The sequence below is a fragment of the Colias croceus genome, chromosome 7 (genome assembly GCF_905220415.1).
Source record: "Colias croceus chromosome 7, ilColCroc2.1".
Lineage (NCBI taxonomy): Eukaryota > Metazoa > Arthropoda > Insecta > Lepidoptera > Pieridae > Colias > Colias croceus.
The window spans coordinates 8302635-8326379 of NC_059543.1; the positions used below are offsets into that span (position 1 = coordinate 8302635).

General features: G+C 35.0%; 1 protein-coding gene across 2 annotated transcripts in view; it reads right to left on the reverse strand.

The window, feature by feature from the left end:
* Nucleotides 1-248: 248 nt before the first annotated feature.
* LOC123693388 (disks large homolog 1-like) overlaps nt 249-23745 on the reverse strand; it is a 33171-nt gene continuing 9674 nt past the window's right edge. For both annotated transcript variants that reach the window (XM_045638463.1, XM_045638462.1), the window contains exons 2-11: nt 23246-23694; nt 16579-16649; nt 12535-12717; nt 5767-5847; nt 5069-5269; nt 4741-4879; nt 3818-3887; nt 3232-3466; nt 2632-2795; nt 249-1067 (exon numbers count right to left, since the gene is read on the reverse strand). In XM_045638463.1, the coding sequence (XP_045494419.1) occupies nt 1064-1067; nt 2632-2795; nt 3232-3466; nt 3818-3887; nt 4741-4879; nt 5069-5269; nt 5767-5847; nt 12535-12717; nt 16579-16649; nt 23246-23504 (1407 nt within the window). In that variant the 5' untranslated portion in view covers nt 23505-23694 and the 3' untranslated portion in view covers nt 249-1063. The remainder of the gene's footprint in view (nt 1068-2631; nt 2796-3231; nt 3467-3817; nt 3888-4740; nt 4880-5068; nt 5270-5766; nt 5848-12534; nt 12718-16578; nt 16650-23245; nt 23695-23745) is intronic.

Consider the following 23745-nt stretch of genomic DNA (forward strand, 5'->3'; position numbering starts at 1 on the left):
CGTTTAATTATAATATTATGACCGACCGAACCACATCCACACTAACCGAGCAGCAGTTGCTTTGATTGCTTCGCTAGGATGCTCACTCTGTTGCCTTTTCTTACGTCAGAAGAATGATAAAGGCTTGGATACAGGTTTAAGGATGAAATAAAACAACAGAATGACGTCAAATATTATCCAGTAATATTTTTTTTAATTTAGTATCACAGTTTCGAAACTTTACAATTTTACATAACAACGATTAATATTTACATCGAGATATTTATTAAAACTATGAATTTTATAATTAATTTAAAATTAAACAAACACTTTAAAACATGGATTAAATAAGATGTGTGTAAAGAGCTTACACATGGTTCGTTACATTTACAAAATAATTGTTGCCTAACCAAATAGTATCAATTTTTTATATTTACATGTTTAATTTACAGTTAGAATAGAATAGAATAGAATAGAAAACAATAAAAAAGGATATGGGTTAACTCTCAATGGAATAATTATCAATAAATATTACAAATAATACCCAATTTCTTATGCCTCATAAACATTTATTTCGACCACCTTCCCGATGCCAAGAAAAGGGGGAACAAGGGACTCTTGATCATACATTTTTTCATCGTCGTTAGGTAGGTACCTAATGATTAACTTAATGTAAATGCAATTGAACAGGTGATTTATTGTAATGGAATGAAGTTCAAATTATATCTAATATCTCATTTTATTTCTGGTACCAAACCAATTGTGTCGTTTATTAACAGAAACAATTATACAGCAGTTCATGAAATCTTATCGTCCATACCATAATTCGGGAAACTTGTTCATCTTTACAGCACTTATGACTATTTTATAAAATTAAAAACACATTTTTTATTATTAATACTAACTTGTAAATAGCCACAAATTCTGTATCAAACACGTACTAAACATGACAGAAATTTAAATGTTCATACATTGATAAGTATTTTATAGTTTATTTAGTAGTCTTGGTGCCTTGAAAGCGGGTTCCCGTTTAGGTAACCTGTGATCAGTCCTTTCGATGCTCAATATCGCAGACTGTGAACTGCTATCTGTGAAGAGAAATAAGTCATTTGATTATCCTAAATAAATTATCTAAAGAACTGTTTATGAGCCCTCTTCACAGTGGGCAGCGTTGGACGAGTAGACGCAATCACGATAGTGTAGAGAACCTTAATGTCTATCATCGTCCAGCATTGTAGGTTCATCATCATTCAAAATCACCGTAATGGCGGCAAACATTGGCGATCATTTGTTGGGCCAATACTGTTCATTGTGAAGAGGACCATAAAATATTATGTAGAGTCAAATTCGAAACGAAGATTTTTAACGTCAACTTTATTAACATTAATTGCTATCCACCCACACGTCAAGCCATCTGAAATAGAATTGCGAATTTCAACAATTTACGACATCCTAAAAATGTTACAGTTATGTTAAGCTCTTTATAATTAAACCCGAAATAAATTCTAATTTTAAAACTTCCTATCAAATATAGCTCTACCGTAAGCTGCCGAATCTATCAATCGATACTTTAAAATATAAGTAGCTATTTTAATATAAACAGCTAGGTACAAGACTTGTATAGCTGTTATAAATATACCCACTCAATTTTCGAGTAACATTTCATTCGTGTTATGAAAAACCCACGGGAAACTACGGTATACCTCCCTGACACGTCTAATCAAGTTGGTTAATTAACGCTTCTAGTTACTATCTTAAATGGATAGCATTAAATAAATAGATTGCAACTAGATAGGATTTCTCAAGCATTTCTGCCGCTGCATCGTATTATAATAATTTTAAATAAATTCACGACTTGTAGCGATAAAATTGCTCGATTCTTTTATTACTTTTTGGTTGCTGCTTGATTTCTTGATTGAATCGCGGAATAATTATTGTAAATGCATTAATTTTATAAAATCGTTAGTAAATACGATACGTAATCCAATCAAAACGTGTGTAATGAAGCAAAAGCAAAACTAATATTTGCAAATCGACAAAAACTTTTCCAGACACAATTATTTCGAATGTTTCTATGAAGCTGTAAATGGTTTTTGTATCGCAGAGTATCATAGAATATACACTATACAGTATGCAAATCACGCGGTGGGCTTTATTTGGTGTGAGTTAGAATCGGAACGTATTGTGGTTTTAATCCTGTTATTCCAGCAACCCTATGCAATGTTTTTTATCTTTAGCGTATTTTCGGATGTTTATTTTCATTATTTTTGTTGTTTATTTTTGTATAAAATAGTAAAGGAAGGATAAAAGTATAGCTACAGGCAATATATTACATATTGATATCTGCATTTAAGAAGTGCCGTTTATATGACTTGGTATAGGTACACATAATATAAAGCATTTGGGGAAAACTTTTATTAATTCAGTCATCAGTGTGGCTTTGCTGACAGCAGAAGCAAGGATTCAATGACGTCTTATCAATATCAATGTGCCATATTTCTTGAAAATTTATCAATTCAACCGAACCATAAACGCTAGCAAAGAAAAACCATGTAAAACTCTTGTCACAGAACATATAAGATTGACTACTGACTACTTAAGAAAATACCCCAAGAGACTAAGGTTAAAAAAGTATAACATTAACAATCTCACCTAGGATACATAATGTGCAATTCGGGTTGTACAGGAACATGTGTGTGGTGCGCGTGTGTGTGTGGAGACATGGCGGCCGCGTTGATCGCACGGATGCGCGCGCGCAGCCGTTCATACTGCTCGGGTTGGTACTGAGCTGCCACTGTTACCGCGCCTCCGGAATACTATATCAAAACAAAAATGTATCTTCATCATTGTGAATGTACCTATTAGGTAAGTACTTACAAGACTTCAATATGTGGGGACACATGTATAAAGTGCACATGCTGCATTTGTGTATAGCGTGTGCTCTTTATACGTGTGTTATTGCATAATATTCTATCAGTTATGATTTAAATGTAATAAATTCAGTTGACTAGTGACACTCGTGTGTTTAACCCCTTCCGTCATTACTATAAGTACACACTTACTAATGCATGGAAAAAAGCTAATTTATTCACTGCTTATTTAATTTAAACTTAATTTATTTGAATGTGCGTTGAAATAAATAGTGTCACTATATTCAGTAACAAATAATTTTAAAGCCAATTAGGTGTTTATTATTTTTTATACAATCAATTCCATTCACGCTTACACATATTTATTGATCTATGCACTTACTTTTAGCGCAGCAGCCGCCTGTTCATGAGTAGCTCTAGTCAGATCATGTCCATCGACGCTCAAGATCCTATCTCCTCTATGTAACATGCCATACGCCGCTCCACCAACTGCTATGCCAGACACAAATACTCCATACGCGTCACCCTCGCTACCGTCTTCAGCGTCGCCCAAACCTCCGACTATGTCCATTCCTAGTCGGGAACCAGTTCTGACTAAACGCACCATGCGTACACATCTGAAAGCATTGCTTGTTGTATTGGAAAGGGTTAAGCTGTGACAGTCAGTAAACTGTTAATTAATTATAATCAGGACGGGCAGGCCTCTTACTAATTGCAAGTATTTACGGTATTTTAAATTTGTCTGTACTAGTGCATTGGAAAAATTTGGCAATGAGCTGGATATCATAATATAAAGTAAAGGCGGCAATAATAATAATTTTATCTATCAATACCTATACAATTAAGTAAAAAAATTGTTATATAAAATTATTTACTGTTGATGTAGATGACATTTTAAATAATAATAAAATGAATACCTATTTACGCTACTGGTTCTTATAACAAAAGTCAATTCAAACAATACTAACCTGGGTATTTTACTAGGATCCTCTTCAGAGAGTTCATGGAGCGTGGAACATGACGTGGCTTGTGTACGAGCTATCAATAAAACATTAGTCTTTTTATTTAAAATATACACGATTCCTATAAAACTGCATATAAAAATATATATTTTTTGCGACACGGCCATGGCAATTTGATTTGCGTACAGGACATACGGTAATATTTTGGTTTTAATTTCTTCGAATACTATCAGATTTCGATGGACGCAATAATCTGGTATAGCGAATATAAAAAAGAGAAACTAAATATTATATTTTTATTTCACAGCAAAAAATACTTCACTCGAATCGATTGGGGTGGATCTGTAGTACTAATCAATATACCGAGACAGTAATGAGAGTTAATAAATATTTATATGGGAGTTGATCATTGGAACGAATCGGATTACACCGACCGGAGTGCTTACCGCAGCTACGCAGGAAATCGGCAAAGTGGTTATATATTTACATAATGCTACCGCGTACGTTAAAATCACAGCCTATCTTATTATATGTGAATGTGTGTTGTGCTTAAAAGTACCTACATAAAAATTATATTGCACATTTCACATAGGATACCATAATGGGCTTTTCATATTGTCTAGCCTTCTTTTATTGTACATAAACTGTCAGTAATAGCATCTTTATATGGTATTTTGTAATACATTCGACAGTAAAGTACCTAATTGTATGCGTTTGATATACAATTAAACATAGAAACACAAAACAATGGGAATTTCGAGAAAATTAACAATCAAAACGAGCTAACGATCTCTGTATGTATCTTAAAGCAGAAAGCAAATAAAACAGTTTGCTTTTTGTAATTAGCGCGATCGTCTACAAGTCCTTTAAAGGGCTTTATTCAATTTGCGTTCAAGTTTCTTATAGAGTGGTATATAGGGTGTGCTTACTGGAGTAGAGCGGAGCGGTTCTTGCGACCGGTGGCATAGATGCCGCGGGTAGAACCACGAGGGTTACGTGGTCTCCAGTGCTTCGTAATGCCGCTACTGCTTTCGCGTGAGTTGCACCGATTAATGAGGTCTCTATACCCTATGGGTAACAGACAATTAATGTTTATGCTTACTTACTATTTGTTTTATCCAGATACAACATTTAGCAATATCGCAGTGTTTTCATATTCAATTATTGTTCAAAACTCATAAATCTCCATAACAGAAGACTAAGCACATTTATCTACACATCAAAAGTAACCAGAAAAACGAGTTAAACTAAACTTACGTCTTCATCTCTCACAGCCAGTATCTTATCGCCCAGTTTGAGCCTGCCATCGTGATGCGCGGCGCCTCCAACCGCTATATGCGATATGAAGACGCCTCCGCCGCCCGCTGCGTCGTCAGCCCCGCCAGCGATGCCTAGCCCCAAACCGCGGACGCCTCTCCACAGTGTCACCACCCTTGGTCGCCGGGCCCTCCGCACTCGCTGCCACATAAATAATCTTTGAACGCGTCTGTTTTAATAATTTTCAGCGGTAATTAGGTTCATAGGTCATTCTTTGAGTGTAAAGGGAATTTAAATATCGTATTAATGTAAAATTTAAGACATTTTCTTTTTTTTAATTCTGTCAGAATGATGTAATGTTAATGATATTATAATCTTGATATAATATTGCCTAAGAAAGGCAAGATTCTTTTACAATTTTCGAATATACTGTATGATAATCAGATGATCTAGAATTCAGATTCTACATAACACAATTTTAATAAAGTATAATATAGACTATAATTTCTTCAATATAATAAAAAAAAAAAAATTCTTCAATAAAAAACAGCAACGCAGTAAACACTAAACAGCTGACATCACAAACAACACGCTTGACAAAGTAATCTGACAGTTCATATAATGGCGTCATTCCGTTGGTTTTTCCAGTACGTACCTATTACGGGAGTAAAGAGAGCCACTTACGTACAGATACTTACCAGTTTCACAATGTTTCCTGCATTTTGTAGGGCGTCTACCGCTGCCGAGTGCGGCGCATTCTCAACCGAGACATCGTTAACCTATGAATAAGTAAAACCACTAGAATAAAGAAGATTGTATCTCATGCGGCTTTGTGCATTATTTCGTTTTATGTTGGCATTTGGCAGTCATATGCTTGATTATACAATGTTATATCACTTTGAGTTTAGAAGATGAAGTTAAAATTGAAAAATTAATAATATTTTATATTAAAGTTGTAGTCGTATAAGATTGTAAATATAATACAAATCGTATAGATTGTAACTTATCATTAGAGATAGTGAAAGGTATCAATAAAATAAAATTCAGCAATTTAGCTAATATCCATCCATTCTATAAATATTTTAGATTCACACAACACTTTAATATAACGTAGTACATAAAGATAATATTGATACTAACATTATTTATTACATAATAAAAATACAATGAAAACTCGTAATTGAATCATACAGAATATAAATAAAATAGAGTCGATCCTCTGAAATATTCTCTTGCTCTAACAAATAATAACTTCAGCAACGATTTAAATAACATATTTCAAGTGAATATTTTAAATCGAAAATACAACATTATTATGATAATATTAAACTTAGTGTTTATTTTAAACGAACATAGTGTTCCAACAATAATTCACGAAAATATAATAGAATAAATGTTGTATTAGAAAAGATAATATTATTATGTTGTGAATTTAATTGAAAAAAATGAGGATTTTCAGAAATATTTTAGACTTCTATTTCGCATTGAAGATAGAAGAACAAAAATCCAACCTGTATAATAACAATCTTTAATAATAATGTTTAAACCTTGTACCGAGTTTTATAGATCTAAGCATAGGTACATAGGAACAGCGACTTTGTTTTATGTAGTGATTTGACAGGATATTTTATCTATTATTGGCATTTATTTTTCGTTTGATTCGACGATTTAAATATTATATATTTTTAATTGATTAAGTGACTGTAGAAAATTTAAAAACCGGTTATTTTATAAATATAGTTGCAAAGAAATCATCAAAATCTTAGAAATAATATTTTACCATCCTTAAAAATTTAATGCCATGCCATGAAATTGAACCACACATTGGTTTAAACGTCGTTATAATTAGTCGTAATTTCACGTGGATACATTAATATAACGAGGCAAATATATCATTAGGAGTTAGAAAACCTAGGAACTGTCATTTAATTGTAGGCTTCAAATCATAACACATTAATATTCAGTTGTATTTGATCAAAACCCAACAAACATTAATAATTACAATTTGCTCGCTATAATATTGGGCTTTCTCTTTACGATTTCAATTTTGGCTTTCAGTCTTGTTTCTAACAGTTTCGCTGAATAAACATTAGGATATAATGGAGCCTCTTTTCATTAATATGCGATCCCTTTACTCGTAGTAAATTCAAAGTGCTTTAAACACTTAAAATATTTATGTATCTTATTACAGGAACACGGAAATCCTAAATTAGGGTAACCTAAAGACGAGATGTTGCAGCTACGGAAGTCGGTAACAATGTCAACTTCGATGTAAATATAACTGAGTTTACAGATTGATTGTCAAAAGCAAGATAACTGCAAAGTTCAGTTCCTACATGGCACACCGAGAATTAACTTATAATCATACTAGCTTACCGCCCGCGGCTTCGCCCGCTTCGTCTAAAACCTAATAAAATAAAACCTTCCTCTTGAATCACTCTATCTATTAAAAAAACCGCATCAAAATCCGTTGCATAGTTTTAAAGATTTAAGCATACAAAGGGACATAGGGACAGAGAAAGCGACTTTGTTTTATACTATGTAGTGATGAGTTAGGTATGCTATATCACCCCCCAACGGTCCAGGCCTTGTCGCGGCGGAGGGGCTCAGTAGCTCAGAGTTATGGCCCTCTGAGTGAAGCGAAATTGGACCAGCGAGGGGCTGAACGGCTGGTTTAGAGTCGGGGAGATTCGACCGGCCCGACGGCCAGGGCTAGGTGTGGCCCAGCGGCCGCTGTGTGCGGCGTGGGATGGCGACCAGAGGTCGTGGCTTGGTGGACCTCGTGTCCACTAGGCAAAGGTGGCGCTGAACGGCAGTCGGGGTTGGAAAGCCTCGACTGACCCGACGGCAGAGGTCCTGTTTTGGACCAGAGAGCAGCCGGCTTTTATGCGGCGGTGGATGGCGGCCAGAGGTCGCGGCGCGGCTGACTTGCTGGTTTAGCAAGCCACGCCGTGCAGCGGAGGGCGGGATCCCGACGCGTCATTGTGATGACGCGCGGAGACTCCTGCAGAGAGGTGTGGAGCGGCGGCCGCTGTAAAACGGCCGTCTGCCAACTCGTAATCCGGTCCGTGGGGCCGGACCGAGGGCCGCCACCTCTGGTGAGGTGGGGGCTGCGAGGTAATCTCTATAAAAGTGCGCCGGAGGGTCCCTCGACGTGTATTTCACACATCGGAGGACCTTCCGACGTGCACCCTCCGGCCGGACGGTGATGGGGTCGGGGGTTCGGGGGAACGCGGATGATGGAGCGGGGAAAAATCCATTGTCTGCGCGTTGGTGGCGTAAGCCTTCGTTCCAGCAGCCGCCAGCGAGGGGGGATCTAGTGGTGGGCCTGGAAACGGGCATCTGCTGGGCGGGACACGCGGTAGAGTCGTAACCGTTCCCGCAGTTCCGTCCAAAGCAGCGCGATGGAACAGAGTGGGGTTTTAGTCGGTAGAAATCCGACATAACCACGGCTCCATCCCCGGGAGCCGGGGGTATCTAAGAAGATTTCCCCACTATAAAAAAAAAAAAAAAAAAAAGGTATGCTATATCAATGTCAAGTCGCTACAAAAAATTAAATATACTTTCTATGTGATAATAATATTATAAAGATGGATTAGGGATTTTTATTAAGATTTTTTCTAAATACATACATACATACCATGTCTTATATGAATTTGAATAAAAATATATACCTAGTTAATTGAATTGAAATAGTATGTTACTGTTTAAATTTAATGTTAAACGAGAAAATCCGCTTATCCAAATATTAGTTGTATAACTCACCATGGAGATAATTAGGAATAGAACAGATATATAGGCTTTAATGAGGCATTGTTTCAAATTTCGATTTCCTTATTTGCACAGATGATTCATTAATCCATACTATAATATTATAAATGGGAAAGTAAGTGCCCTTACGCACTAGCGGTTAACCGCGGGGGCGGCTAACATGCAACCGCTTTTATAATTAGTGCGTACAATCATAAGCGGTTGCTTAATAAAATGGGAAAGCGGCTAACCGCGCGGTTAGCCGCCCCTGCGGTTAACCGCTAGTGCGTAAGGGCACTTACTCTGTCTATCTGTCTGTTACTCAATCACGCCTTAACTACTGAACCAATTTGCATGAAATTTGGTATAGAGATATTTTGATACCCGAGAAAGGACATAGGCTACTTTTTATCGCGGGACATAGGATAGGTTTTATACCGATAATCCCACGGGAACGGGAACTATGAGGGTTTTTCTTTGACTGCGCGGGCTATGCCGCGGGTGGAAAGCTAGTATAAACTAACATACGAATAGATTATGAAACAGATTATAAAACAAAAAACACAATATTATACCTTCTATTTCTATTATGATATCGTAAATGCGACAGTGTGTGCATGTTTTTATTTGTTTGTTTGTTTGTCTTTCTTTCACTTGGCAACGGAGTGATTTTTGTGACTGGAAATAATTCGGTGATTACAACTTTCTCAACATAATAAGTGAAGTCCCATGTCCCCGTAGTGGGGTAAGGGGCAGATGCATTATGCATACATCTGTTTCACTGATCGATTTTTCTTTAAAGACAAGTAGGTGATCAGCCTTCTGTGCCCTACCAGACCGAGACATTTTTTTTTTTTCGTCGTCTCCACCGGGAATCGAACCCAGGACCCCTCGGTTCTACGCTCACGCGTCAACCACTGTAGCAAGGAGGCGGTCTCTCACTATCTCAACATAATAAGTACATATTATATTCATTTTTATCGCGGTGAAATATCTTATTCCCATGGGAATTTCCTTTAACAAGTAGGTATGCGAAGTCGCGGGCGAAGCTAATAATATAATATTATAGTCTATTAAACGATTGAAACACAAGAATTTATGCATATAATAAAATCGTAGGAAAGTCAAAACTGTACATTGAATATTTTTTTAAAAGAATACTTGGGGCGTGATCTACAATAGATAGTACCGAAGCTAAAAACATAGTTTTTAGAATTTTCGCCCGTTTGTCTGTATGTCCGGGCTAATCTCAAAAAGGACGGGAACGGGAACTATGCCGGTTTCTCTTTGACTAGGTACGCGGGCGAAGCCGCTGGCGGAAAGCTAGTACCTACAATATAAACAGGAATTATTTTTATAACCATTAAATAAATTTTATCCAAATTAAACACAGGAATGAGATTTAATTGTATCAATGATTATTTTATATTACATCTATCCGTGGACATGATCCACTTAAATACTTTCAATATTATATGCGTGCTATTAATAATTATTGGTTATAACCATAACCATTATATTTTTTCAATAATAAAATACAGCCGCTATTATAACAACATCTATGTAATAGAGCCAATAGAATTTGTTTGCACACATACACCTACTTACATTAAATATCGCTTCATTTGTCGTTTAGAAGCTTGGCAGAAAAGTCTTAAAAAGCAACAAAATACATACAAAAATGGCCAAAGACAGTTCGCTTATGTTCTTTTTCTTTTAAAGAGATTTATGTTTTACTATTAAAAGTAATTATGTGGATGTTATATAATGTTTAATGAAAAATTATAGTATAGAATATTTAATGAAAAATATGCTAACAATTCAAAGGAAAGAGGAACATGTTCAACAAACTTTAATACTAAGAAATGTTAGAATATTACGTTAGACTATTTACCCAACATTCACACATTTCCTTTTACGACGGTCTATAAAATTCCATAAAATGAATCACATACTTTACGGTAGTTTATCTTCTTCACTTGATAATATTTTTCAGTTTATTACGTCATTTTATTTTGGCGATTTTATTTTTGTCCTTATTCTAGAGTCTGTATAACTATTTTACGTTCATATTAAATTTTTATCCCTCTGCATAAATAAGGTTATGTTTTTAAGTGTGTTTATGGCTGTTGATTTTAAGAAACGCACAAATAGGTGAAATAAAAACTGAATATGGCCACATTAAAAATACGCCTCAAAAATTTTAACGCTGTAGGTATCGCTATTCTTTAATAATAACTACTAGCGGTCCACCCCGGCTTCGCCCGTGGTACATATTTACGTTTTCTCTACATAAGAACCATCCTCGTACTTCAAGGAATATAATAAAAAAAATTATCGAAATCGGTCCACCTGTTCACGCGTGATGCCGTGACAACGCGAAACGGGTTTAATTTTTACATATATAGATTTCAATGATATATTCTCCTGGGACTGTTTATCTTAAACTTTCATTACAAAACAATATAATATAACTATGAATTGTGTTTTTTTTTTATGTCACAACAAGCAAAGGGAACTCAGTTACAGTGTTACTAGTGGCCTTTTAAGGACAAATAAGTTCTTTTCTTGAAGGTCTCAACGTATTAGTTGTGTATTAAATGAAAAATAAGTATATATTCTTTTATTATTTTATTATTATTTCTTCCATTCTTCCTTCACTGTGTCTGCAATCAACCTCTGGAACTCTATTCCAGAATCGATAAGACGTGCTCAGTCAATAAATGTATTCAAGAATGCATTAAAGCAATATTTATCGCAACCAGCTTCATAACATATTATAATATATCTACTTTATTTATTTGAATTTATTCCTTGCCTATAATTTATGTAGTTCCACATGTATGTTGATGTTCCTCTTTAAGTTCGTATGTGTATTTGTGTAATATATATGAATGTATGTACATATTTATTTACGTATTTATATGTGTATGTATGTATATATATATTTGTTATTAGTTATTACTTAATATGTATCTATTTATTTATATATATGTATTATTTTATGACATATTTATTTATTATTAATTTTATTCAATTTTAAAGCATACTATGTATCCAAAATGTACTGCACCACCACCATAAAATATGTAATCCTTTTAGTTTTTCGGGTTGTCTGGCAGAAATCGCTTACAGCGATAAGACCGCCCTCTGTACATATTATAACTTGTATCATTCTTTTTTGTTATCTTGTATTTCTGTGTGCAATAAAGAATTTTTCATTCATTCATTCATTCATATTCTACACTACGCAGTGGAATGAAGTATTGTGATACACATATCGTTTTCGATGCAGATATGCCGAATGTATATTTCACTTTATACGTGCTGTAGAATAGTTAAAACGATCCTAGTGTCAGTAAGTGTATTGCGGCCAAAATACATGAAACACTTTGCTCAAATTGGACCCAGTCTTTAAGATAACATTGTCTTAAATATTTACTTATTTTATTTTATTCATGACATGATATTCCAAAATTAATTATTTAGATAATTTCTCAAAACACAATTTTCTGTTAATTTTATTACCGCTGAAATAAATATTGAAATCGGTTGACTTTTTGTGTTTATTCGTTACAAACATAAAACAATTGAAAATTTTCGCCTATTTACTAGACTATAATCACGAATTACTCTTAATAAGAAATGGGCTTTACCTCTCAATTATCCAATACATCAATATCTAATATTAGTATTACAGTAGTAAAAATATATACCTGCAGAAGGATATCACCAATATGCAGTCGACCATCCTTCTTGGCAGCCCCCGCTGGTGCGATCCGCGTGATGCTGACATCTCCACCGCTCTCCCCGCCCGCTATACTCAGTCCCAACCCTGACATTCCTCGCTCCAACGTCACCTCTGCTGTTTCCCAAACATCGTCTGAGTTGGGTGAAAACTGCGACAGAAATAAACAAGTCTTTTCTATTGTAGTTTCTATGCAGTGATTAAACATTATGTATTATAGTAGCTTTCTGACCAAGGCTTCGCCCGCATTGTCGAAAACTTGAAAAATGTATACTATCAAAATCACAGATAGCTGGACTTTGTTTTATACTATGTATTGATTGTAAGGATGAAAATAACCATGCATTTCAATAATTCGTAGAAGCGTACCTATTACTATAAGTACTTGAAATATGAATAACACATCACTACAAATACAGGAAAAAAAAATGTGTCTTTTTACACCAGTGACGAAGTTTCAAAAAAAGAAGTTGTATACTGGATGGAATGGAAAATGGTAACAAATAGGGTTGTGTGGAGTGTTCTTATTGTGTACATTTTAATTCGATATTCGCTGGGTTAGTTTACTGCGAGCGAGCGATCACCTAGTCATTAAAACTTTGATGTATTGCCATTTCGATGGTCAGTTTGTAATACAAGAGACATTTTCATAAAATTCGCTATGCCAGTATTTTTTTCTTGAATTTAACTTTTAAACGGTCATACAAAGTTTGTTCTTGACCGTCAAGACATTTAACATCTTAGTCCCTTAGAAAACTCTTTTCGCTATGCTAATTATTATAAATGTAGATGGGTTTGCCTTTGCCATTTAATGAAATATGATCGAAATATATGGAGATTTTTTTTTTTTTTTTTATAATGAATAGGCAGACGATTGACCACGATCCCACCTGATGGAAAGCGGCGATGTGGTCTACTTGGATGCACGTCTGCCTAGAAGAAGCCTGTTCACCCTCGCTTTGAAAAGGTCCAGATTGTATATTGTGCGGGAAATATGGAGCTAGGGAGAGAGTTCCATTCCTTAGCCGTTTTCATTAAGAAAGATGACTCGAAGCGACGTGTTCTAATAGGAGGGATATCTACAACAAAAGGATGGAATCCCTCGCCACGTCTCGAAGTGCGGTTGAGGAATGGAGATGAAGGGATAAGGTTGTGCAACCCGTACGCACACTCACCGAAATGTAACCTATAAAACACCGAAAGACATGCCACCTCACGACGATGCTCAAGGCTCAAGAGACGAGACTCGACTAGTGAAGGGTTGTTTATTATACGTTTGGCACGTCTTTCGATCGAATCCAAAGCTCCAAGGTGGCGTCTAGCTGCGCCTGCCCACAAATGACTACAATATTCAACACAGGATCGGACTTGAGCTTGGTAGAGATTAAGAAGCTGCCTTGGTGTGAAATATTGTCTAACCTTGTTAAGGATTCCGAGCTTTTTAGCAGCTAGATGGGCCTTGGATTCGATAAACTGCCCGAAGTTGAGTGAGGACGTTAATGTAACACCAAGCAACTCTAGGCAGTCGGTTATTGGTAGAGATACACCGCGGAAAGTCGGAGTATTTGTGAAGATGCTCCGTTTGGCAGAAAATAAGCACGCCTGGGTTTTTGAAGCATTAAAACCGACTAGATTGGCATCGCCCCAATCGGAGACAGCCCGAAGAGTTCGGTTCAAACGCTCCAACATGTCCTCCCGTAGTAATTCAGTTTCGGCCTTTGATGTGCGGGCACTGGATTTGTAACTCTCGACAATAGTGCTGTCATCTGCATAACTGAATATATTAGGATTAATCATGTCATTTATGTGAAGAAGAAACAGTGTTGCCGAGAGAACGGACCCCTTTTTTTTTTTTTTTTTTTTAGTGGGGAAATCTTGCATAGATACCCACGGCCTCCGGGGAAGAGGCCGTGGGTTATGCGGAACGCCGGCATTGATGGACATTGGCTCTGACGAGCAACCATCTACAACAACACGAATCGACCGGTCCCGCAGAAAGTCAGCAATCCATGTAGTAAGGTTGCTTGGGATGCCGTAAGAGGGTAGCTTGCCTAGAAGGCTATCGTGCCAGACTCTATCGAACGCTTTAGAAATGTCCAAGGAGACCGCAAGTGCCTCCCCGTACCTCTCAACAGCTTCCTAAAAGATGCGTCACGTGCACTAAAAGATCGCCAGTAGATCTATTATGGCGGAAACCATACTGATGATCATTCAGCAGATCGTTGGTTTCGAGGTGCGTGAGGAGCCGATTATTCAATATACGCTCCATAGTCTTACAGATTATGGAGGTTATTGAAATCGGTCGGTAGTTGGTGGGGTCTGACCGACTGCCTTTCTTTGGAACAGGCTGCACATTGGCAAGCTTCCAGTTTTTAGGAACAACTCCAGTCGTTAACGAGAGGCGAAACAGACGTGTAAGAACAGGAGATAATTCGGGAGCACAAGTTTTTAAAACGATAGCTGGTATTCCGTCAGGTCCACTGGCTTTATTCTCATCGAGATGACGCAATGTTCTTAAAACTTCTTTGTTCGTGATGCGGATGTCAGGCATATGAACGCCACAATGTTGAATTGTGGGTGGAACAATACTAGGTGGGTTTAGACGAGAGTTGTTGGCAAATAATGAGGCAAAAACATCTGCCTTATCCCTTGCATTGCCAGAGAACCATCGGGTCTCATCAACGGAGGTAGAGTGGGACGACAGAAGTTTGTCTCGACAGCTTTGGCCAAGGACCAGAAGGCTTTACTTCCTGCGGGGTAAGAAACAAGCTTACTTCCAATATGCCGCACATGAGCAAAACGAGCCTTCTTTTGCATTTTTTTGCAGGTTTTCGAAGCTTTGTTAAAGGCTTTCTTTTTTTCCCGAATATCGTGAGCTTTACGGATTCGAGCATCGACCCAGGCTTGGAAAGCTGCTTGCTTTTTAGCCAATGCAGCTTTACATTGGGCATTGAACCACGGTCTAGCATTGTTGTTGATGCGAATATCAGAAAATGGTATAAAATATTCCATCGCCTGATGAATCACACCAACAACATTATCCGCACAGCTGGATGGGTCAGCGGTAGAAAAGCACACTTGCCGCCAAGGATAGGATGCAAAAAAATGCCGCATCTCATCCCAGTCCGCTGAGTTATAACGCCATACTCTCCTTGTTCCCTTTAAAGATGGATCTGCAGGAGAGTATGAAGACACGGACTTTACCAGACAGTGATCAGATGTCCCCAGTGGAGCGGAGACAGCGACCACATGACGGTCTGGTTCTGTCGTCAGGAGAAGGTCGAGACAGTTGGCAGTATGGCTGTCGATGTCTGGTACACGAGTTGCGTCAACTACCAGCTGAGAAAGGTTAAAGGATGTTGCGAAATTAAAGGCCTCTTTCCCAGCATGGTCCGTCTTCTGGAACGGGAACAGCCAGTCTGCATGGCAGGCATTAAAATCCCCCAGAAAGACAAGTTCAGCACTCGGATATCTAAGTTGTACTACATCTGCTACTTCACTCAGATAATTAAATAGCCGTGTGGTCTCCTGATCTCCTTTGAATGAATAATTATTTCTCTCAGTTCTTCCTATGTGGAGCATCGTCATGCGGTTTTAAAATATTTTATAGCATGAAACCGTGTTATGATTTAATTGGAATGCGAATTTTTATGGTAAGTAAATTTTTATTCAGAATACTTGTTATTTTTTCATATCCCAAAATATTTTATAAAAAGTGAAATTATCATTTTATCATATAAAAAATTACGTGTTGTTATTATGATTCCTCCTTTCTTCGAATAACTCACTATTAACGATTTCACAAATGAATGCATGCAAATTGCGATCTTCACGTTAAAAATATTACTCCGTGATCCGTCATTATGCAGTTAATCCTAAATAATCGACCAAAACAAAAAAATACGTTCAACGTGAAACAAAAGGTCACGCTTTCGAACGATAAATAAAATAATAAAGGCCATAAACAAAAAAAAAACTGTCAACACCAATAAAAAAACATAATTTATCGAACCTGTGTGTTTCCTGCGGCTCGACTTTCCGGACTGCGCGGTTCACGCCCCCCCTCACAATTGCTGGCGTTTGCTGAAACAAAAACAACATTTTAAGCTCTGTGTCTGCATTTTTTCAGGTAAACACTGAATTGACGCTGAATTTATACTTCTTTTTTTATCTGTTAATATGTACTTACCGTATTAAACTCCTACAAACAAGTGGAATGATAGTATGTTTGATTATGATCGTGAATGGATCGTGACTTTCAGTTGATATCAGGAAGCAGGAAGCTTTTAGCTTAGGATAAAATATTGTGAATAATTTTGAATAGGCCATGATAACATGTTAAAATTCTTAATATTTTTTCATATTTATGATGCAAATTTTACATATTTTTGTATTATAAATTATTATACTTAGACCACAACTTAGACGATAGGTACTATAAAAAACAATCAGTATTTTTTATAAATAATCATTAAGGATTATAAATACGTATTTATACAATACGAAATTTACGAATACAAACACAATACAAACTCTAAGAAAACAACGAATACAAACTCTAAGCAAACATATTATACGTATTTCAAATTCTGTAAATTGAATAAAAGTAAATTACCTAGTAGCTTTAACACAAATAGGTACAAAAAGGTATCAGCTATTATAGTGTAGGTATCTACTATTAATATCTACTGTTTCTTGCTCTTGACAGTTTACTATTAGAATATTAATTTTATCGATATGGTTGCCTTATTAAGCGTCCTTTTTAACTTTTAAATACTTCGTATTTTCAAGTACAACAAGAACATGAACAATTTTGACAGACAAATGATTATAAACTACTATCTGTGTTATTTTTTGTAAAACAAAACAAGGTATTTGTTTTTCACGACATAGTATAAAATCCCTAGTCCCTATCTTTAAAACTACGCATTTTATAGATGTATTTTTATTCAAGAGGAAGTTTTTAGTATGTTATTTATTATGTTTTAAACAAAGCAGGCGAAGCCGCGGGCGGAAAGCTGGTATATTATATTTCATATAAAATATGTCTCATCTGGCTATCAGATAGGTGAATAAGAATCTACGTACCTGTACAGAATATCAATAACAGAATGTTATCTTATATACAGCCAAATCCTTGAGGGGGCTATTTGTTAATTATCTTCAGGTGTTTACAAATTGGACTGTGTCAATACTTGCACGTGGTGTAATTGGCGAATAAATTTCACTCTCGTGATGTAGGATTAGTGTCGAGTATTTCTCTCGAGAATGGCGGTTGTGCAAATTGTCTTGCCAATAGAAACGGTTCCAGTGAAGTGGAATGAGATTCCACTTAATTCATGGTGAAAAGGTACAAATTGCGGAAAAGGTAACGTTCATTCGAATGAATTGCAGTCACACGGTAGAATTACGGAGACAAGCCTAGAACCAAATGTATTAAAACTAACTTTGAATCACAAGAGTGACCGTTTAAATACAAAGGTTTTCTGCTGAAAGGTTTCTGGGGAACAAAACAATTACAGAATATTAGATAAGTCTTGCAACAAGGCTATTCCTGGAACACAATATTCTACTGAAAACTCTTCGTGCTTTGACCAGCCATAATATTATGTTATAGCCGGTGCCAATAACGTACGTAACAGTTCCAGGAACATTGTTTATGGGTTTAAAATCGAAACTACGTAGGTACAGCTGTAGCAAATATTTTGGCTGCTAAATAATAAATTAATACCAAGAACCAATTCATTATTAAAGCAACTTTAAGATAACACTGTTCTCTATTATTATGTAGAATGAAACTCAAATATCATTATAAAATATGCACCTTTAAACCTGGCTGCTTTTATACGGTAAATGAATTTCTAGCATATAAGATAAACGAGGACTTGGCTTAGGCTTAAATAAATAAAAATTGACATAATATTTATTTATAATCATTTTATTACTATAATTTTGCAATGTACCTATTGAGATCTAGTGTTGTGTGATATTGTATAATGTAATTTATAATTTAAATAATTTGCACGCTCAACTACGAGCAGAATGTCTAAGCACCTATAAAATTTGTACCTCAGCTTTGTAACTACATTCAGCAAATAAAGACAATTTGAATTTGAATTTGAATTTGTTTCGTTTTCATGACAGCATTCAACGTGGATTAAATAATAAATAAGCCAAGTGATGTGATGGCGTAATAATCTTTATTTACAACACTTGAATCGTGCAAACTTAAGTGTAAATTATCGCGACCATTGCCGTGGTAATAAAAATTCAATTAATGTAATTGGAAGTCGCAAATGGAAAAATATTCTCCGCATTTTATTAACCGCGGACGAAGAGTGGTGTTATTATTTTGACGCCTGTGTCAATAGTATATTTATTCAGTACAGAACAGGAAAAAATACCCGTAATGAAATAAATATTTCATTACATCCAATTATTAGACTTTATTGAAGTATTGAAAGGTATTTAGAAATTGATTTAAGCTTGGCTATATGATATTTGATCTTTTTGTAAGTATTTAATTTAGAACTAAATTAATAATTTATTAATTTAGAAATAAAACTCAATTTACGAGTTCATATACCTAGAGATACTCAGTAGATCAAGACAGAGTCGTAAGGAACATTATATTATTACCATTGTTTTTTTTTCAAAATAATGTTCAACTTGTACTGCATTCAATATGATAAAGTATGTCGTCGTCGTTTAAATCTTAATATTATATATAAATCTCGTGTCACAATGTTTGTCTTCAATGGACTCCTAAAGTCCTAAACCACTTAACCGATTATAATAAAATTCGCACACCATGTGCAGTTCGATCCAACTTGAGAGATAGGATAGTTTTTATGAAAAAAAACGTAAACATGTAGGTACCACGGGCGAAGCCGGGGCGGACCACTAGTTGTATTATAAATAACGCATATCCGATAATAATCTATGAATCTAAAAACATTCTCAAACATTACGACACCAAACCTTTGTAGACAAAAAGCAAGTAATTCGTTTTGACAAGTTCACTCCCAAAAGTAATTTATCTATCAAGACTTGACATCAAGAAGTCCTTGTATACTTTGGGAATATAAGGCATTGAACCCATATTATGTTCAATATGTAAGGAAAGTTCGAAAAGCTATTACTCCTACAACCTTATTTTACGAATTCTTCTGATTATTATTACAATTGAATTACTTAAAGCAATTTTTGGAAATTTGAAAATTATTTTTACCATAGTACTTAATATTTAAACCAAAAAGTTTAATTAAGGAGTAGTACCATAGTACTTAATATTTAAACCAAAAAGTTTAATTAAGGAGTAGTACCATAGTACTTAATATTTAAACCAAAAAGTTTAGTGTAACAGAGAAGTAGCCATTTTTAGTATAATTTATATTAAATTTTATGGCTATAATTATCGTTGAAAATTCATAGAAGCAGCGTTAATCAGATTCTTTGCATAAAATATAGCGAGCAAAGACTTCAACAGTTTCAAGTATTTTTTTTAAACAAAAATCGCGATTTAAATTATATTCAAGACAAAGGGATGGCGTATATTTTTTAAAACGGTAAAATATGTGATTATTTTCTACTTGCAAATTAGACCTTATTCTTAACAAATTTAAATCAAAAGTCAAATAAAACAGTTACAAGAACTCAGTGTGCACTTATAATTTACATGCATTACACAAATTTGCATTTCATTTACGAAGAGTTAACTCACTGATAGTTTTTAAGAAGCAGAATGGATAATATATAAAATTTGTTTTTTAACACCCCATTTGTGTTATAAAGTATAGCTAATACAAAGATTTTATTCAAGCAATACAAATAAATTGATAGAAAAGTATAAAAAAAAATATTTATAAAAAAAACGCCTCTTTATCAATTAAATATGTATGTCACAATTAAAATTATTTTACACAGACTATACAGATAAAGCTACCATTTTTTATAATATTTATAAACCGATACATTCATTTTATGCCTTAAAACTGAACTATTTCATAAACATTGCAGAGAGTAGCGTTTCTGAAATTTATTCACGTACACCTGATTTGACTACGTAACTTCAATGGATACGAATATTGCACATTTTGAATAATGGTACAAATAAATTTTATATTTAAAGGAATGAGCTAAAAATATTGTGTTGGACTTGTTTTGAATAGTTTTAAATATATCCTTTTTTATGGCTCTTAGAGTTTGTTTGTTTAAACTGGTTAATCTCAGGAACTACGTGATCGATAAAAAAAAAATCTTTCACCATTGTATAGCTAAGTAATCCCTGAGTACATAATATAGTGTAATATCTATGGGTTAAGCCGGAGCGAACCGCTAGTAGTAAATACATATTATAAATATTCTAATAATGAAAATTTGAAAGATTTTAAACCAAATACTATGATATGAAACAGATGAAGCAGTAGGTATAATTAATTATGATAATATAACGATTTGAGCAAAACAAAACAGTCTCCAAGATAGTTCATAATAAGGAATAAGATTAGACGCAACATAATTACACTCCCTCTCAGAGAAAAGTTTAAAAAGGAATTAACTTTACAGTTCGCGAACTGAAAATAAAGGAACTTCTCTTGCAATTTTTTTTGCTGTTATTGCGCGTAATCGTAGTCGAACTTTTTATAGCTTTCTTTTACTTCCGCCATTTTTAATTATTTCTCATTTCTACCGTAGTTACAGTGATAATAATATTTTTAAACTAGACAGATATGATGAAACGAGATTTTAACAGCTATGGATTATATTCATTTTCAATGGGAATGTGTTCATTTGCTCTTTTATACGTCATAAGAATACGATTATGAATTAAAATGCTATCAATGTAAAGTCAAACTAAACGTGCATTTGCAGATAAAGCTTTGCCTCTACATATTACTTTCTTTTTTTAATTAAATGTTGTACCATGCAAAGTACTATATACTTATATACGCAGAAGAATGATTAATCTCTCTTAAATACTTTAAATCCAATTTACATAGTTATATTGCAAAAAACTACTTAACTAACAAATCGCAGTATTGCGAACTAGTTAAAACTAGCTGAGAGCCGCCCTGGGACTTAATAGGGTGACGACATTCGAGTTGCCGGCCACAATAATTGCTATCAAAGAGTCGACGGGAGTAGCGGGATCAATTACGTGCCTTAGAAACCCTATATTTTGTAGTGGTTGAAAAACCTTAATTAATTATAAGCAGATAATAATAAAAATAAAAAAGTGTTTTAAGGGGAGAGTTATTTTATTGAGGAATAAAATTATTTATACAGGATCATAGGTATTATTATATCTTCATAAAAGAGCATAAAGATTAATAAAAATAATGACGCTATAAAATTGATAATAATTTTAATAAATCAAATTGCTTGCTTATAATCGCTTTCTCCAAATTACCTCATTTATTATTTTTATTATCCAGTAGGTAATTAGATAATTTTTAGGTGTTGAAACTTTTAATCGCCTGATCTGAACTAAACCTGTGATTATACTATGTACAAAAAAGATAAATATCAAGCTATCGAGCAATAAGAGAGACAATTAAATCATATAAATCCGTGTTAGGTATGTCGTGATTTAGTAATAAACATCCGTATTAAATCTATTTATATATGAGGTAGATCGGACGTTTTGATTGAGATATAGATAACTTACAATACCCTTTTGATTCACCGATTTTCAATAGGTTAGGAGAATCCATCCATGAATTAGGTACATAATATGTGTAATTATTGAAAGGTAATTCTCGTTTGTTTTCAGTCAATACGAATTCAATACAGTATATATTTTATGATAAGATGCTATATTATATAAATCAAAAATTAAGCGTGAGTAACAGTAACAGTAACAGTAAACAGTAAACTGTCATTTTATTACAATGTATTATTACGATGGCAATAAAAACATTCAATTGTTAAATGTTGTATTATATAACCAATTAATACTTATTATAACGATATCACCTATACGCTAATAGAAATACTAAAGGTCAGCCGTATCAAGGAGACTGATCTGGTTTAGGCAACCCAATTCATTATTTTTTTTTGTCTAGATCAATATTGAGCACTTTAGATAGATTTATCTATATTAATTTAAAGCACCTTTTATTTGTTGGGTTCATTTCAATATTTACTTAATTACTTTCTTGATTGTTTTAGATCATTTTTATAGATTTACTAGTGGTCCGCCCCGGCTTCGCCCGTGGTACATACTTCGCAATAAAAGGTAGCTATGTCCTTTCTCGGGTATCAAAATATCTCCATACCAAATTTCATGCAAATTTGTTCAGTAGTTTAGGCGTGATTGAGTAACAGACAGACAGAGTTACTTTCGCATTTATAATATTAAAGTATGGATTCAATGATTAAATGACACAAACGTACTTGTCACGCAATGAGTTATGACTCGTCACGACCACGCGCAATTTCAAAAACTTGATTTCATGACATTTCTGGGTCATGTCATAAGGAAATAAACCATGTGTGTATAAATAACATGTATGCCTTATCACAATTATCGTGGGTAGTATTGTTTGGAACCTTCAATTCTTTATTTATGACCGCATGATATAACTTCCTTCCTATCAAACGTATCAGGAACTAACTTATTTTTATTTCTAGGCGCGGTCATACAATATTGTATCTACAACAAATAGCACACTTACATTCTTCCGTGATTTGTAACTCGATCTTATCGAGATCTTCGACTTCCTCATCCTCGAAATCTGTTTGTACCGTGGCGTCACGGGTGTAGTGTTGCAGAGTGATGACGTCAAACGCCGCCCGGTCGTCTGGGCTGGGCGCGCGCGAGGCTTGGGCTTCAGGCGTGTCCAGCCTGGCTCGCTTGCACGCCGAGCACCCGCAGAGCGAGCCGCGCACACGCAGCAGCCATACAAGCCCGAACAGCGCCATCCACGTGGTCATGCTGTGACACTCAACACCATATCACTTCACTCCCACTTACACTCTACACTAAACTTCAATGTTCTCATAGTCATATCCACGAACAACCGACATTTTTATCCTCCTATTTTCTTGTAACAACAAAGGATAAGCGCAAAATCTTAAGATTTGTTGCGCTCATGAATCTTTTCATTCAACTCTAATTACGACGCTATACGTAAACAATGAATATCAAACATTAGCACTTTAACAATGGACATGA